At 42.0% G+C, this 17836-nt stretch overlaps 1 protein-coding gene across 2 annotated transcripts in view; it reads left to right on the top strand.

Annotated features, from left to right (window-relative positions):
- The window catches only part of gan (gigaxonin), a 123616-nt gene that overhangs the window by 6869 nt on the left and 98911 nt on the right, over positions 1 to 17836 (top strand). For both annotated transcript variants that reach the window (XM_068049183.1, XM_068049184.1), the window contains exons 2-3: positions 6039 to 6153; positions 11208 to 11558. In XM_068049183.1, coding sequence (XP_067905284.1) covers positions 6039 to 6153; positions 11208 to 11558 — 466 coding nt within the window. The remainder of the gene's footprint in view (positions 1 to 6038; positions 6154 to 11207; positions 11559 to 17836) is intronic.

The raw sequence follows: 17836 nt of genomic DNA, 5'->3' as shown, positions 1-17836 counted from the left end.
TTTTTATTTTGCAGTTGGTGAAACTTCCATTTTTGGAGATTCTTTATGTTTCTGCAGTTTTTTAAATCTCAAGGACAGCAGATGATTAGCATGCACAAATATCAACAATGAATTATTTAGTCATGTAACTTTTTCAGAAGCAGTGACCATTTGCTTGCTTTTACAGAGTGCACTTGTCCAATTGGAGTATGAGTTTGATCTGGATGAAGCAATTGGAGAAAGGGTGTTTCACGTACCTCATCAGCTTGCGTGACTGTGTAGTTTAAGACATTGTCATGACATTCATATGTAATAAGTTAGAATGGCTTCATTCTGGGTAGGTATGTGGATGGGAGGAGGAGGCTGGGGGTGTGTGGGGTGATAGCGAACTTCACATTTGGATGGCCATAGTAAGTTGGCAGCTCAGCTTGCTGATCCATGGACACCGAGAAATAAGGGAGGGTTGAAAGTGATTTATTTTTACTTTTTGTCTAGTTGGGATACAAAGGCAGTCTGCAGAAATGTGGAGTGGTAACCGTCTTGCAGAGAATTATCGCTCTTTGTAAGGTTAAAGCTGAATAGTTTCATGGATTTTTCCCATCTCATTTGTATTTATTTCTCAATGAGTATTCTAACATTTTATCAGTTTTTATGTTATGAGCAGAGTTGTAATAATATCAGATTAACTGAAAAAAGTTCAGTTGTTCATATTATTATGACCAGATGAGAATGGTGTCTAGGGTCTTATACTGTCTCCACCTGGTCTTATTGTAACAGGGTTTAATTTTAAACACATTGTTTTGAGCTCCCCCTTTGGTGAATCCTTGTTCACCACTTTCCAATTATAAGGCAAAGAAATGAGCATAAACAGGCTTTCTTAGGTTTAAAGAAGAAACATGAAATTTATTAAACCTTAAACTTAAACTCTAATACAGTTAACGCCTACGGATATACGACTTGCCCATCCTAGCATGCACATCTGATATGCACATGCAAATAGAGACAGAAAAGAGCAGAAGAAAAATGAAATTGAGAAGTTTGAGGCAATATCAGAAGAGTTTCTTGTTTACTGTGCTTTGAGCTCACTGTAGTCATAGTTATACAGCACAGAACAGGCCCTTTGGCCCATCGTGTCTGTGCCGGCCATCAGCACCTATCTATTCTAATCCCACTTTTCAGCACTTGGCCCATAGCTTTGTACACTATGACGTTTCAAGTGCTTATCTAAATACTTGTTAAATGTTGTGAGGGTTCCTACCCCTACCACCCCTTCAGGCAGTGTGTTCCAGATTCCAATCACCATCTGGGTGAAATAAAAATTTCCTCAAATCCCCTCTAAACCTCCTGCCCCTGACCTTAAATCTATGCCCCCAGGTTATTGACACCTCCGCTAAGCGAAAAAGTTTCATCCTAGCTACCCTATCTACGCTCCTCATGATTTTACATACCTCCTCAGCCTTCTCTGCTGTAAAGAAAACAACCCTAGCCTATCCAGTCTCTCTTCCTAGATGAAATTCTCCAGCCCAGGCAACATCCTGGTGAATCTCCTCTGTACCCTCTCCAGTGCAATCACATCCTTCCTATAGTGTGGTGACCAGAACTGTACACAGTACTCCAGCTGTGGCCTAACTAGTGTTTTATACAGCTCCATCATAACCTCCCTGCTCTTATATTCCATGCCTCGGCTAATAAAGGTAAGTATCCCATATGCCTTCCTAACCACCTTATCTACCTGTGCTGCTGCCTTCAGTGATCTATGGACAAGTACACCAAGGTGCCTCTGTCCCTCTGTACTGCCTAGGATCCTACCATCCATTGTATATTCCCTTGCCTTGTTAGTCCTCCCAAAATGCATCACCTCACACTTCTCAGGATTAAATTCCATTTGCCATTGCTCTGTGCATCTTACCAGCCCATCTATATTGTCCTGTAATCTAAGGCTCTCCTCCTCACTATTTACGACACCACCAATTTTTGTGTCATCTGCGAACTTACTGATCATACCTCCTATATTCATGTCCAAATCATTAATGTATACTTCAAACAGATTGGGTCCCAGCACAGATCTCTGCGGTACACCACTGGTCACAGGCTTCCAATCGCAAAAACAACCCTCGACCATCACCCTTTGCCTCCTGCCACTAAGCCAATTTTGGATCCAAATTGCCCTGGATCCCATGGGCTCTTAACTTCTTAACCACTCTCCCATGCGGGACCTTATCAAAAGCCTTACTGAAGTCGATGTAGACTACATCAACTGCTTTACTCTCATCTACACATCTAGTCACCGCCTCGAACAATTCAATCAAGTTTGTTAGACCTGATCTCCCCCTGACAAAGCCATGCTGACTATCCTTGTTTAATCCCTGCCTCTCCAAGTGGAGATTAATCCTGTCTCTCAGAATGTTTTCCAATAGTTTCCTTACCACTGATGTTAGACTCACCGGCCTGTAATTACTTGGTTTATCCCTGCTTCCTTCTTGAATAATGGTGCCACATTTGCTGCCCTCCAGTCCTCTGGCATCTCTCCCATGGCCAGAGAGGTTCTGAAAATGTGTGTCAGAGCCCCTGCTTTCTCTTCCCTTGCCTCACATAACAGCCCGCAATACATCTCATCTGGGCCTGGGGATTCATCCATTTTTATGCCTGCTAAAACCTCCTCCCTTTCAATGCTAATTTGCTCGAGTATATCACAATCCCCTTTCCTGATCTCTACACCTACATCATCCTTCTCCATACTGAACACCGATGAAAAGTAATCATTTAAAACCTCAGCTGCGTCCTCCGCCTCCACACGCACATTGCCACTTTGGTTCCTAATGGGCCCTACTCTTTCCCTGTTTATCCTCTTGCCCTTAATATACTTATAAAACGTGTTGGCCTTTTTGTAAGTAGTCTTGCTTTTTGTTGGGGTCCAGTATTCTGCTTAAACCTTGTTTACTGTAGGAGACTTTTCTCTTGGGGTTCGTATGTCTTCAATAGTAACCGAAGCTGGCAAGAGCAAGATGAGAGCAGACAGGAGAGAAGTGTTCTCAGTCTAGGAGCAAACAGCCTTCTGAGTTCAAAATCCCCATTGGAAGTTCAAATTCAAAAAACTCCCAACAGTCAGCCAGTCATGTGACCAAACTGGTCTGACCACGCCTGTTTGTGTATTCAGTGGTTAGCACCGCAGCCTCACAGCTCCAGCGACCCGGGTTCAATTCTGGGTACTGCCTGTGTGGAGTTTGCAAGTTCTCCGTGTCTGCATGGGTTTCCTCCGAGTGCTCCGGTTTCCTCCCACGTGCCAAAGACTTGCAGGTTGATAGGTAAATTGGCCATTATAAATTGCCCCTAGTATAGGTAGGTGGTAGGGAAATATAGGGACAGGTGGGGATGTGGTAGGAATATGGGATTAGTGTAGGATTAGTATAAATGGGTGGTTAATGGTCAGCACAGACTCGGGCCGAAGGGCCTGTTTCAGTGCTGTATCTCTAAATCTAAAAATCTTAACTTGGAATGCTAGCCTTTCCACCTTGGAGCAGGGAATAGCTCCTTTGTCCTTTGAAGTACTGTCTGTTGATATGCTGATGTCTCTCTCCTGCCAAAGTCACCAATTGTTTTTTAAAGCAAGTTCTTTCTTCACCAACAACAGTCCAAAATCAATGTTCATGTGGCAAAATCAATTTTCCTCATTCTTGGCATGTGGGGGGCATGCATGACAATATATTATATGTAAAATAAACTCTTTTGGCTTAGTTGGCCTCATCTCAATAAAGAGTTCATCAGTCTGCAGTACTGGAAGATGGGAGAAATGCACATGAAGGATATGTGCGAGATTACAATATCTAGTGCACACATGAGTTTTTAATGTTTCGATCCCTAGGTCTCAATTATATAGTCATCGTCATAGAGATACAGCACTGAAACAGGCCCTTCAGCCCACCGAGTCTGTGCCAACCAACAACCACCCATTTATACTAACCCTATAGTAATCCCATATTACGTACCACCTACGTACACTAGATATTGAGTGGTAAAGGTGATCTCCTGATCATGGAGGACTCTGGATCTGCTTATGGGAAAGACTGATGAAACTGAATCTAAGAGACTGTCGAGCGCAAACCTGCAATTTGTAACATGCTGTCAGCATTAGATCCTGTTATAGTGCTTGTTTTCTAGTTGGGAATGGAGTTGAGTGCTTCAAGTACAGAATTTAACAAAGAATCCTGCTTTTTGTTCTTTAAAAAAAAACTTTCTTTGCTCTTTGGATCTCACTGCACCAGACATAATGTGCTGCCCAAGAGAGCAAGCAAATAATTTGTTCCAAGACCTTCTGCCAATATTCCTCTGAAACCAGCATTAGGTCTAGTGTATGAGTAAGCCATGGGGTCTCATCCTCTGATTTTAAGATCCTTGCAGAGAAGAGATTTGCTTCCATTGGCAATCATGGGCATAAATTTACCTTCTCTTCTGTTGCAGAGTACCAGCTGGCACCCATTGCTTAACTTTACAATTTCAATTAAGAATTTACAAATGAGCATCTGAAATGAATTGAATGGAATTAGGAAGTTTTGAGTGCGATGCAGTGTAAAATGTTTGGGAGAAAAACAAAATATTCTGGTAAATGGTATAATGGGTCTTAATCTCCCTGATCAAATCATAAGTTTGTCAATTTTTGCTATTAAGCAATTAGGTCAGTTAAATTTTACAGAAATGCTGTATTTAAAAAGACTGCATTTGCTGACCATGCAAACACTAGGTGGCGCAGTACTGGCACATGTGCAAATGCAGCCTCACCAGCAGACATGTCACTGTCTGCGATGTCTCAGGCAGTTGGCAGTAATAAAGATGCACTGCTCAATTTAACACGAAAAAGAATTGAACCCAAACCCCCTCATCCCTCAACAGCCGTGATTGCCGCCTTCACTTTTCTCCTCTCCACCCCACCACCCAACAACAGTACCCTCTCGCAACCGCAGCCTTTGTTTCCAGCTCCCTCCTGCAATTGCTGCATTCAGTTTCTCACTCCCTCCCACGCCCGCCTTCTTGCCACTCCCTCCTGCTGCTTCATACTGTCATTCTCTCCAGCATCCGACTGGTTGCCGTTCCCTCCCTCTGCTTGCCACCCGGAAAAACGGCGGGTTGGGGAGTGGAGATAGGGAGCAAGTGCTGTGCCAGCAGCAGGGCGGGATGGAGCGGCAGCCAGTCGGGAGTGGTGAAATGGAGCTGCGGGCACAGGAAGGGAAGCAGCGATTGAGGCGCCGATAGCAGGAGTGGGAAACAGAAGCGGCGATTGAGGCAGCTTTCCAAAACTCGAGCTGAAGGCTGACATCCCTTTGCGTGATGTATTCACGCGCAAGCGCGCATTAATGCTGGCAAAGTATGGGTGCATTTTGCACATGTGCATGGATCAATGTGTTCCACGCATGTGCGCAGTTCCCTGCAGTGATGACCTTGACGCTTGGCTGCATTGTCAGGAGACACTGATTTTTAAAAAAAATTTATTATTGGAAGGCATTAATAATTTAGAACTAAATCGGGTAATGTGACGCAACAATTAAATGCTTTTTGGTCTCAAACGTGATTTTATCTTTTGAGTGTTGCTCTTTATCTTGACCAGTTGTCTGTACAGTTCCAGTAGTCAGCTTTGCATAATGCTAATATTGCTATATATTTCATATCTACATTTCTTGACCATTTTGCCACCATTGGAAATGGAAGAAGGCAGTGGAAATTATGATTTTTCACATTGAGCAAAATTGATTATTTGACTGATCTCAAAATTAAGAAATCTCTCCTTGACTGGATTTCTGCCTGGCAGCGACTATGAATTTTATCCATTAGGAAGGCTGAATTACAATGTTTTCCAGCACCATTGAACAGTGTTTTGCATTATTTTTGTTGTTTCAAAGCAGACTCTTTGTAACGACACCAGCTAAAAAATGAAATCATGTAATGATGAGCAACAGTGTTGATTGCTTTTATTTTTTATCTTCAATTGCTGTAATTGCTGTGTGTTTACTATACTGCAAAGTGTAGCCATTTTAGATATTTATTGCAGTCTGATGTTTGTATTTCAGGACTAAATTGAATTATACAGCTCCGACAGATGATGGTTCCGTGTATAAAATTACCCTAGATGGGATTTCTGTCGCTGTTATGCGGGAATTATTGGATTATATGTTTAGTGGCCAGGTACAGAACACTTTCTCTGATTTTTATATTGACTTTGTCTATTTTATGGATGCTCACTTTATTATGGAACCTTTTTGTCAAACTTTTACTTCAGTAAAGGCAAGTTGGCACCAATACAAAATGACATGATTTCACATGACCCCTGGAGGGGTTAGATTTTTCTTCCTATTAATTGTGGGTGATAATCTAGCTTCATTCTTTTAGCCCTTTTAAAGAAGACCATGCTGAGAGTTTTCAAAATGAAGATGAAAGAGATTTATAGAGATCATCATGATATTCAGATATGTTTTGATTTTTGTACTGATAATGCTCATTATTCAAGAAGGGTAGCAGGGATAAACCAGGTAATTACAGGCCAGCGAGTCCAACATCAGTGATAGGGAAACTCTGGAAAAAATTCTGAGGGACAGGATTAATCTCCACTTGGAGAGGCAGGGATTAATCAGGGATAGTCAGCATAGCTTTGTCAGGGGAGATCATGCCTAACGAACTTGATTAAATTTTTCAAGGAAGTTACTTGGTGTTTAGATGAGGATAAAGCAGTTGATGATGTAGTGTACAAAAACTTCATTAAGGCTTTTGATAAGGTCCCACATGGGCGATTGGTTAAGAAGGTAAGAACCCATAGGATCCGGAGTAATTTGGCAAACTAGATCCAAATTTGGCTTAGTGGCAGGAGGCAGAGGGGCGGTGGTCAAGGGTTGCTTTTGCGATTGGAAGCCTGTGACCAGTAGTATACCGCAGGAATTGGTGCTGGGACCCTTGCTGTTTGTAGTGTACATTAATGATTTAGACGTGAATATAGGAGGTATGATCAGTAAGTTCACAGATGACAGGAAAATTGGTGGTGTCGTAAATAGTGAGGAGGAAAGCCTTAGATTACAGGGCGGTATAGATGAGCTGGTAAGAAGGGCAGAGCAGTGGTAAATGGAATTTAATCCTGTTAAGTATGAGGTGATGCATTTCGGGAGGACGAACAGGCAAGTCAATGGATGGTAGGACCCTAGGAAGTACAGGGAGTCAGAGGCACCTTGGTGTACTTGTCCATAGATCACTGAAGGCAGCAGCACAGGTAGATAAGGTGGTTAGGAAGGCATATGGGATACTTGCCTTTATTAGCCGAGGCTTAGAATACAAGAGCAGGGAGGTTATGATGGAGCTGTGTAAAAGGCTAGTTAGGCCACAGCTGGAGTACCGTGTACAGTTCTGTGCGCCACTCTATAGGAAGGTTGTGATTGCACTGGAGAGGGTGCAGGGGAGATTCACCAGGATGTTGCCTTTGCTGGGCCATTTCAGCTATGAAGAGAGACTCGATAGGCTGGGGTTGTTTTCCTTAGAAGGCTGAGGGGGGGATCTGATTGAGGTATACAAAATTATGAGGGGCATAGATAGGGTAGATAGGAAGAAACTTTTTCCTTTAGCGGAGGTGCCAATAACCAGGGGGCATAGAATTAAGGTAAGGGGCAGGAGGTTTTGAGGGGATTTGAGGAAACATTTTTTAACCCAGAGGGTGGTTGGAATCTGGAACACACTGCCTGAAGGGGTGGTAGAGGCAGGAACCCTCACAACATTTAAGACGTATTTAGATGAGCACTTGAAACGCCCTAGCATACAAGGCTATGGGCCAAGGGCTGGAAAATGGGATTAGAGCAGATAGGTGCTTGACGTCCGGCACAGACAAGATAGGCCGAAGGGCCTGTTTCTGTGCTGCATAACTCTGTGACTCTAATAGCTTTTAGTAACGTTATTGAATTATGTTTTTCATAAATGCAAACACAGATTAATGAAGTTTCAGTCTAGTTAATTTGTTTTTTCACACTTCAGGCGGAAGGATTAATTATTATTTAGATTGTACATATTTTAAGCAAAGTGTTAAAAACATAGATTGAACAGTTCAATCTTCTGACAAAAAAGATTTTTGTCCTAAATTTTAAATTGATAGATGTCTTAATTTATAATAGAATATAAGGAGCAAAAAGTCAGCTTCACTCACAGAAATCACACCCACTTTAATTCGATATAATAGTGCGGTGATGGTTTGATTAATCATTTGGCAGTTGTTTCAGAGAGGAGCTAAGTCACTCAATTCTAATACAAATGCTGCGTGATTTGTTAATGTGTCTCTTTTGGCAGCTTTGTTTATGAATTTAGTCTACTGGCATTCAGATTCTGCAAACTAGTTACTGTTTCAGAGGGTGAAACTTAGCAGCCGGCCTTTTTTTTCAAATAACTTAAGCTTAATTTGAAGAAAAATTGACTGGAAACCCTGAAAATAATATAGATTGGAAAAAATTCCTTAGTTAAAGGAATTTTTTTTAATGAATATGATTTTTAAAAAATCAGATGACATTTTAACCCTAGAGCTGTAAACGGTATACTATTTTGGACTGTTGGATAATGAATTTGAGGAGCAAAGCTAATATATCAATGACAGGAAATATTTGTAATGTTTCTGCCATTGCTTGCTTGCTTCTGTTGTTTATCAAATTTCCTAGACAGTTAAAGCCAAAAGCTAAGTCTATTGTAAAGCTTTTCTGCTTCCAAAGCTGAGGAGGTTGCCTTGGAACACAGTAGAACCAAAACTCACTGAATACTAAAAGGGCTTTCTGTTTGTTATCTTGGACACACAGCAACTTTTACAGTTAATTTGGACAGGTGAAAATACTATCAAGGGCAGAGGAAGCTAGGGCTCACTTTTTAACTGTAATCTAGAACAGTGGAATCCAAAAAAAAAAGCAACGGTTAAATAATCCACTTTTTATTCCCCAAACTCTTGTAACTCCAAAAAATAACCTTTGGAATAATCGTTTTAGGCTTGGAGAACATTTTAAAATTTGGGAACCTGTTTCTTAAGTTGGTGATTGAAGCAAAATTTGTACAGAAAATTGGGATGTCTCCATTATATTGGGTTAATCGAGATATATGCCTTGGTCACTGATAGCATTAGCCAATTGTGGAATGAAATGTTTTACAGTAAGCTGATGACCGTAAAATTCCCTTGTGGGGAAAGGTTTGATTAACTTGGAAATCTTTTCATGATTGAGAAAGACTGGGGAAAAGCCATGTGCAAGTCTAGAAACGTGAAAGTGGCGTTGGCTTTTGTGTTGGGTAAGGGGATCTGACTAGATATAACATTTGGTTGGGCTGATATGACTAAGTTGGGACATTCCTGTGTCTTCATTAGGTGGCAAAAGGAGTATAAAAATACTTTACTGTCACTGGTAAGAATCTTGTGGCTGTCTCTGGGCTAAATTTCACAGCAGTGTATAATGATTTGTTGCTGTATGAAGAAACTGCAGTTGTTTGAAGTGGCTCATTTTAGAATCTGCGTTTTATTGAAGAAAAATGCTGAGCAAGCATCTATCGAGTATCCAGGATTTATTTACCTTTACTCCGAGTTGAGTTTCTGATGCACATCTGCTCCATTACCAAGACTGCCTACTTTCCACCTCGCCCAACTCTGCCCCTGCCCCAGCTCATCGGCAGCTGAAACCCTCATCCATATCTTTGTTACCTCTCGACTCGACATTTCCAATCATCTCCTAGCCAAACTCCCATTTTCCACCCTACATAAACTTGTGCTCATCCAGAACTTTACTGTCTGTATCTTATATCAAGTCCTGTTCACACCATCATCTGTGCTTGCTGACCTACATTGGCTCCTGGTCTGTCAACACCTCAATTTTAAAATTATCATCCTTATTTGTAAATCCCTGTATGGCCTTTTCCCTCCAGATCTCTATAACCTCCTCCAGCCCTACAAGTCTTTGAGATCTCTGTGCCCATCCAATTCTGGCATCTTGTACATTCCTGATTTTAATCACTCCGCTATTTGTGGTGGTACTTTCAGTTGCCTAGGCGCTAGGCTCCGGGATTCCCTCCTGAACACCTCCACCTCTCTTTAAGACACTCCATAAATCTACCTCTTTGATCAAACTTTTTGTCATCTGTGCTGATGTCTCTTACTCTGAGTCATTATCACATCGAGGCCATTCGTCCCATCGAGTCCATGCTGACTCTCTGTAGAGGAATCCAGTCAGTTTCATTCCCCCGCTCTATCCCCTTACTGCCTATCCAGTTTCCTTTTGAAGTCATTCATTGTCTCTGTTTTCACCACCCTTGTAGGCCGCAAGTTCCAGGCCATTACTACTCGCTAAGTTAACAAGTTCTTCTTCACATTCCTCCCTGTATCTCTTGCCCAAAACCTTATATCTGTGCCCTCCAGTCCTTGTACCATCAGCTAATGAGGACAGTTTTTCTTTGTCTACCTTATCGAAACCTGTCATAATCTTGTACACCTCTATCAGAACTCCCCTCAACCTCCTTTGCTCCATGGAGAACAACCCCAGCTTCTCCAACCTAACCTTGTAGCTAAATTCCCTCATCCTGGACCCATTCTGCTAAATCTCCTCTGCACCCTCTCTAGGACACTCACATCCTTCCTAAAGTGTGGTGACTAGATCTGAATGCAATTTTCTAGTTGTGACCTAAGCACTTCTTTATAAAGGTTTAGCATAACTTCCTTGCTTTTGTACCCAATATCTCTATTTATGAAGCCCAAGATCCCATTTGCTTTGCTAACTATACTCTCAATATGTTCTGCCACGTTCAAAAATCTGTGTATATGAAACCTCAGGTTCCCCTGTTTCTGCACATTCTTTAAAACTGTGCCATTAAGTCTGTATTGCCTTTCCCTAGCCCTCTGCCAAAATCAATCATTTTTAAACATTTTTTGGACTAAAGAAAAGAGTTTTGTTTTCTCTACTCATCTGTGGCTCAATGCCAAATTTTGATGGGTAACGTTTCTGTGAGACACCTTGGGACATTTTTTTATGTTAAAGTTGCAATATAAAGGCAAGTTTTAACTTTAAGCAGCTCTAGTAAGGGGAGTAGTGGTAGCTTATTTGTATGGGAGCCCAAGTGAAGGTTAATTGTAGTTAGAAATTTTTATGACGGCAAATGAATAAATTGCATATTTGAGGAATGTAAAATTTAAATTCTGGCAATGTGATTCTTGAGTTGTGCAAATTCTACAACCTTTTTTTTTCTTTCAGATTAAGCTGAGTGAAGACACTATTCAGGATATTGTGCAGGCTGCGGATCTTCTCCTCCTTACTGATTTAAAAGCCCTGTGCTGTGAATTTTTAGAAAGCTGCATTGCTCCTGAGAACTGTATTGGCATACGTGACTTTGCTTTGCACTACTCTTTACAACATGTATATTACATGGCTACCGAGTATCTGGAAACACACTTTCGTGATGTCTCCCGTACTGAGGAGTTCCTGGAACTAGGCCCCGAAAAAGTGAAAGAAGTTATTTCTTTGGAAAAGTTGAATGTGGGAAATGAAAGGTATATCTTTGATGCGGTGGTGAAATGGATTTGTCAAGATCCTGTAGTTCGAAAGGTACAGAAAAACTAGCTTTTCTCTTTCTGCTGTTGATCACTATACTAACTTGGTAAATTACCATGTCTTTTCACTACTTATCGAACAGAATGTTTTAGCATCACATAATACAAGGATGTTGAAAGGGAATTTGGTTGCAGTAGCATTTTGTCATGACTCCTGGCAAAAGAAAAGTGAATGGTAGCAAATTTAAATGTGGAATAATAGACCTGGAAGTGATTCTAGGGCAGTAATGTTATTGTGGGATTCAGATATTCTCATTAAAGCATGAGAGTTTAACTGAAGAGAGATGTGTCTTAATTTAAATCCTGTCCCGTACATAGAAAATAGGAGCAGGAGTAGGCCATTTGGCCCTTCGAGCCTGCTCTGCCATTCATTATGATCCTGGCTGATCATCCAACTCAGTAGCCTGTTCGCTCCATACCCTTTGATCCCTTTAGACCCAAGAGCTATATCGAACTCCTTTTTTGAAAACAGTCAATGTTTTGGCCTCAACTGCTATCTGTGGTGGAGAATTCCACAGGCTCACCACTCTCTGGGTGAAGAAATTTCTCCTCACCTCAGTCCTGAATGGTTTATCCCGTATCCTTAGACTATGACCCTTGATTCTGGACTCCCCCGCCATCGGGAACATCCTGCATCTACCCTGCCAAGTCTTGTTGGAATTTTATAGGTTTCTATGAGATCCCCCCCCCTCGCTCTTCTGAACTCCAGCGAATATAATCCTAACCGACTCAATCTCTCCTCATATGTCAGTCCTACCATCCCAGGAATCAGTCTGGTAAATCTTCGCTGCACTCCCTCTATAGCAAGAAAATCCTTCCTCAGATAAGGAGACCAAAACTGCACACAATACTTATACCCATTGATCAGATTCCTACCTCTTGAATTCGTTGTTCCACTTATTTGTAATATGTAAAATTCTGGTTTACTGTGATGGTTTAATTTTATTCCTGTGCTGAGAGCCCCTCTGTTCTCTCCCAGCTTCTCTAGTCTATCTATGTAACTGTAATACCTCATCCCTGGAACCGTTCTCGTAAATCTCTTATGTATCCTCTCCAATGCCTTCTAGTCCTTGATGAAGTGTGGTGCCCACAATTGGGCACAGTACTGCAGCTGGGGCTGAACTTGTGCTTTATCTATTTCACCATAACTTCCTGGCCTTTGTGCTATATTCCTATATTTATAAATAAAGCCTAGGATCCCAAATGCTTTGTTAACCTTTCCTGTTGCCTTCAGAGATTTGTGTGCAAACATTCCTGCTCCCAATCTCCTCTTGCAACACCTTTTAATTTAGCATGCTTTGTGAATCATCATCATATCGCTGTTAGTGGGAGCTTGCTGTGTGCAAATTGGCTGCTGCATTCCCCACATTACAACAGTGACTACATTTTAAAAAATATAGTTAAAATAAAAGCAAAATACTGCATATGCTGGAAATCTGAAATAAAAACAGTGCTGGAAATACCCAGGTCAGGCAGCATCTGAGGAGAGAGAAGCGGAGTTAATGTTTCAAGTCTGTGACCTTTCATCATACCTGGCAAAGGTAGGAGAAGTATTAGGTTTTAAGCAAGTGAAAGGGAGAGGACGTTGGTGGTGGGGAAGAGAGCAAAAGGGAAGGAATGTGATAGAGCAGAGGGCAGGAGAGATTAAATAATAAAGATGTTATGGGACAAAGGCAAAGAGTGTGTTTATGGTTGTGGTGAAAGACAAAGCATTAGACCAGAGAGAGAGTGTTAATGGCAGAATAATGAGCAGCTGCCCCAAAAGCACAACATGGTTTTAAAAAAAACAAAATAATTTTTAAAAAGAAATAAAAAATAAAAAAGCCAATCATGCTCTGAAATTGTTGAACTCAATGTTGAGTCCGCAAGGTTGTAGAGTGCCGAATCGAAAGCTCCTCGAGCTTGCATTGATGTTCACTGGAACACTGCAGCAGGCCAAGGACAGAAATGTGGGCATGAGAGAAGGGTGGTGTGTTGAAATGACAAGCAACCGGAAGCTCAGCGTTGCGCTTTTGGACTGAGCGGAGCTGTTCCGTAAAGCAGTCACCCAAACTACATTTGGTCTCACCATTGTAGAGGCTACTGCATAGTGAGTATTACTAAACTGATGGAAGTACAAGTAAATCACTGCTTCACCTGGAAGGAGTGTTTGGGGCCTTGGATGGTGAGAGAGAGGAGGTAAAAAGGCAGGCATTACACTTCCTGTGATTACACAGGAAGGTTCCGTGGGAAAGGGACGAGGTGTCGGGGGTGATGGAGGAATGGACCAGGGTGCTCTGACACTTCCCTCCCCTTCCTCGACTTTTCTGTCTCCATCTCTGGGGATAGGCTGTCCACTAATATTCATTATAAGCCCAACTCCCTCGGCTATCTTGACACTTTCTCATACCCTGCTTCCTGTACGGACTCCACCCCGTTCTCCCAGTTTCTCCATCTCTGACACATCTGTTCTGCTGACACAGCCTTCCACAACAGCGCTTCTGCCATGTCTTCCTTTTTTCCTCTGTCGAGGATTCCCACCCACTGTGGTTGACAGGGCCCTCAACCGCGTCCGACCCATTTCCTACACTTCTGCCCTCACCCCTTCCCCGCCCTCCCAGACCCATGACAGAGTTCACTTTGGCCTCACTTTCCACCCCAGCCCCCACATCCAAAGGATTATCCTCTGCCACTTCCACCACCTCCAGCGTGATGCCACCACCAAACACATCTTCCCTTCCCAGCATTCCGAAGGGATTGTTCCCTCAGACACCCTGGTCCACTCCTCCATCACCTCTAACACCTCGTCCCCTTCACATGGCACCTTCCCATGCAATTGCAGGAGATGTAATAAGTGTGCTTTTCCCTCCTTTCTCCTCACCATCCAAGGCCTCAAACACTCCTTCCAGGTGAAGCAGTGATTTACTTGTACTTCCTTCAATTTAGAGTATTGCATTCACTGCTCACAATATGGTAACCTCTACATTGGGGAGACCAAATGTAGATTGGGTGACCGCTTTGTAGAACAGCTCCACTCAGTCTGAAAACGTGAAGCCAAGCTTCCAGTTGCTTGCCATTTCAACACACCATCCTGCTCTCATGCCCACATTTCTGTCCTTGGCCTGCTGCACTGTTCCAGTGAACATCAACGCAAGCTCAAGGAGCAGCACCTCATCTTTCGATTAGGCACTCAACAGCCTTGAGGACTCAACATTGAGTTCAACAATTTCAGAGCGTGGCTGGCCTTTTTCTATTTTCAATTATTTTATTTTTTAACCGTGCCTGTTTTTCATGTGCTTTTGGACAGAGCTGCTCGTTATTCTGCCACTAACACTCTCTGGATTAATGCTTTGTCTTTCACCTTGACCATTCACACGCTCTTTGCCTTTGTTCCATGAAAGCTTTGTTTTTTATTCTCCCCTGCCCTCTGCCCTATCAAACACCTTCCCTTTTGTTGTCTTCCCCTCCACCACCTGGAAGTACTCAGCAGGTCTGGCAGCATCTGTGGAGAGGAACAGAGTTAATGTTTCAGGTCTGTGATCTTTTATCAGAACTGGCAAAGGTTAGAAATGTAATGGGCCTTGAGCAAGTGGAAGGCGGGAGGTGAGAACAACAACAAAAGGGAAGGTGTGTGATAGGGCGGAGGGCAGGAGAGATTAAATGACAGGATGTCATGCAACAGAAGGCAAAGAGAGTGGTAATAGTTGTTGTAAAAGACAAAGCTCTAGTCCGGAGAGAGTATTACTGGCAGAATAATGAGCCGCTAAAATATAATGTTGCAGTAACTATCTACATTGCAGTGTCGGAAAACACCACTTCTCATCATTGCTGCTGGATGTTTTTATCTCCATTATGGTGCTAACAGATAATAGTAGTTCCTTTTGTAACACTGCTACTAGACAGAGTAATATCCATATTGGTGCTACTGCTCCCAATAAGGGTGCCATAGAGATCGACGTGTCTACACGCCACTATATTTTAATTTATCAATTTGGTAGGTGTATTTGTTCTCTTAGGTCTGCAGTGGTGATTTTAAACTACTTCTTTGCTCTATTTCAGCCCTGTTCCAGTCTAAGATGTTAAATTGAGTGACTCGTGTGAAAGAAAAACATGATTTCACCATTGTCCACAGGACGAGGGGGGCATTTCTGGGATGCATTATTATATTAGCATGTCCTCAGAAGTCCACTTTACAGGGAAAGTGGTAACTCTGGGGAGCCAATTATAATGCAGTTGCATGGAAAAAGTAATTACATGTGCCAATCACCATTTATATCAAAATATGTTAATTTACTGTATTGTGCTGTATTTTAAAACTGCAGGAACACTTCAATGTTGAAGCTGGAAACTAACAAGAAATGCAATTGGAATTACAGGCTTGGTAGGGAGATAAAATCTCTCAAAGCTGTTAGGATGGAAATTAGTTGGACTGTAACAAAAAAGCAGCAGAGCTTCTGGATGCTTGAAATCAGATTGGAAATATAACCAGTTGTAAAAAGAAGTGCAGCAAAACCAGGGACTTTCAGGTAGTATTCAAAGAATCCTTAAGCATTCCTTCAGCTCCTTAATCAGTATGGGCTTTGTGCTGTCAACAGTAATTTACATGGCAGGCAACCAGTTCTGGGAGAAGACACCTGTTGTTGCTAAGTGCTCCCGATACATATACAGTAAGTTGATGAATTAAGGAAATCCAAAAAAGATTAAACAAATAAACTACAGCTGTTGGACATACTAACTACAGGAAGTGCTGCAGCAACTCAGCAAATTTATTTAAACAGCACTTTCTGCCCTGGAACCTCCACTACCAAGATGGTCATGGGGACATCATCACCTCCTAGTTTCCCTCCAAGCCGCATTCATTTTGACTTTAGCTTATATTTCGGTTCCTTCATCATGGCTGGGTTAATTCTGGAATTTCCTATCTAATATTCTGGTGAGAGCACCATCTCCACAAGGGCTGCAGCGATTCAGCAAGGCCCGCCACCACCTTATGGTAGCTCAGGATTGCCAATAAATGCAACATGCATATTTTCCGAGAGCAAGCTTTAAGATTGAGAGGACTTGACAGGTTAGATGCTGAGAGGCTGTTTCCCTTGGCTGTAGAGCCTAGAACTAGAGGGCATAGTATCAGGGTAAGGGGTTGGGTAATTAGGACTGAGATGAAAATAAATTTCTTCATTCAAAAGTTTGTGAATCATTGGAATTTTTGACCCTGGAGTGCTGTGGGTGCTCAGTCATTGAATATTTTTAAGGTTGAGATTGATAGATTTTTGGACTCTAAGGGAATCAAGGTATATGGGGATTGGGCCGGAAAGTGGAGTTGAGGTCGAAGATCAATTATGATCTTATTGAATGGTAGAGCAGACTAGGGCTGTACGGCCTACTCCCGCTCCTATTTCTTGCGTTATTGCTATATACAAAAAAGATCTGATTGTCTTATGCATAATCAGAACCTTTTAGGATTATCTATAAGACATAGAGTTGTAGAAACATTTTAAGAGTAACGAGAGAGAGATCTATGGTTCGACTGCCTACTTCCATCATTGAACAGTGTGAGATGAAGCATCTCCAAATATAAATGAATTTTCATTTTAACAATCATCCCATCAGCATTTCTCTGACTTCTCTACACTTCTTAGAAATTGAATGAAGTGTGTGTCAGGAGTATTTATGGTACTTTGTTTGCGATGCAGGTTTTGCCTTGGCTATGGTTATGCCAAAGCATGTAAGAAACAAAACAAAGCATTACAACCTTTGATCTCTCTCTCTCATACTGATAGCTGCAACAGCAACACAATGCTATCTGCAACTTAACTGCAGCAGCATGTAGAATTCCTTCCTTGTTACTCCCATATGCACCATAGTGGATCATGCACATTTGGTCATCGATGTGAAGAGAAGTAAAGACTTGCAAATGGTGCTTTTTACAACCTCAAGATGTCCCAAAACACTTTACAGTAAATTAAGTATTTTGAAATATTATCCCTCTTGTAAAGTAGGAAACATGGCAGCCAGTTTGCACACAGCAAGCTCCTGTGAGCAGCAATGTTATAGTGACCAGATTTAGTGATACTGGTTATGAGATCAATATTGACCAGGACACAGGCGATTATTTCCCTGCTGTATGAAATTGTGCCATAGAATCTTTTACGTCAGTCTGTGACAGTAGACGAGGCCTATGTTTAGTGGCTCATTTAGAAGACAGCCCCTCCAACAATGCACTGCTCCCTCACTACTGCACCGGAGTAGCGGCTTCGATGGAGAGATTCATTCAGTTATTAGGTTTGCTTTGTA

This window comes from Heterodontus francisci, chromosome 17, assembly GCF_036365525.1.
Source record: "Heterodontus francisci isolate sHetFra1 chromosome 17, sHetFra1.hap1, whole genome shotgun sequence".
Lineage (NCBI taxonomy): Eukaryota > Metazoa > Chordata > Chondrichthyes > Heterodontiformes > Heterodontidae > Heterodontus > Heterodontus francisci.
This window is presented reverse-complemented; position numbering and strand designations above follow the sequence as displayed.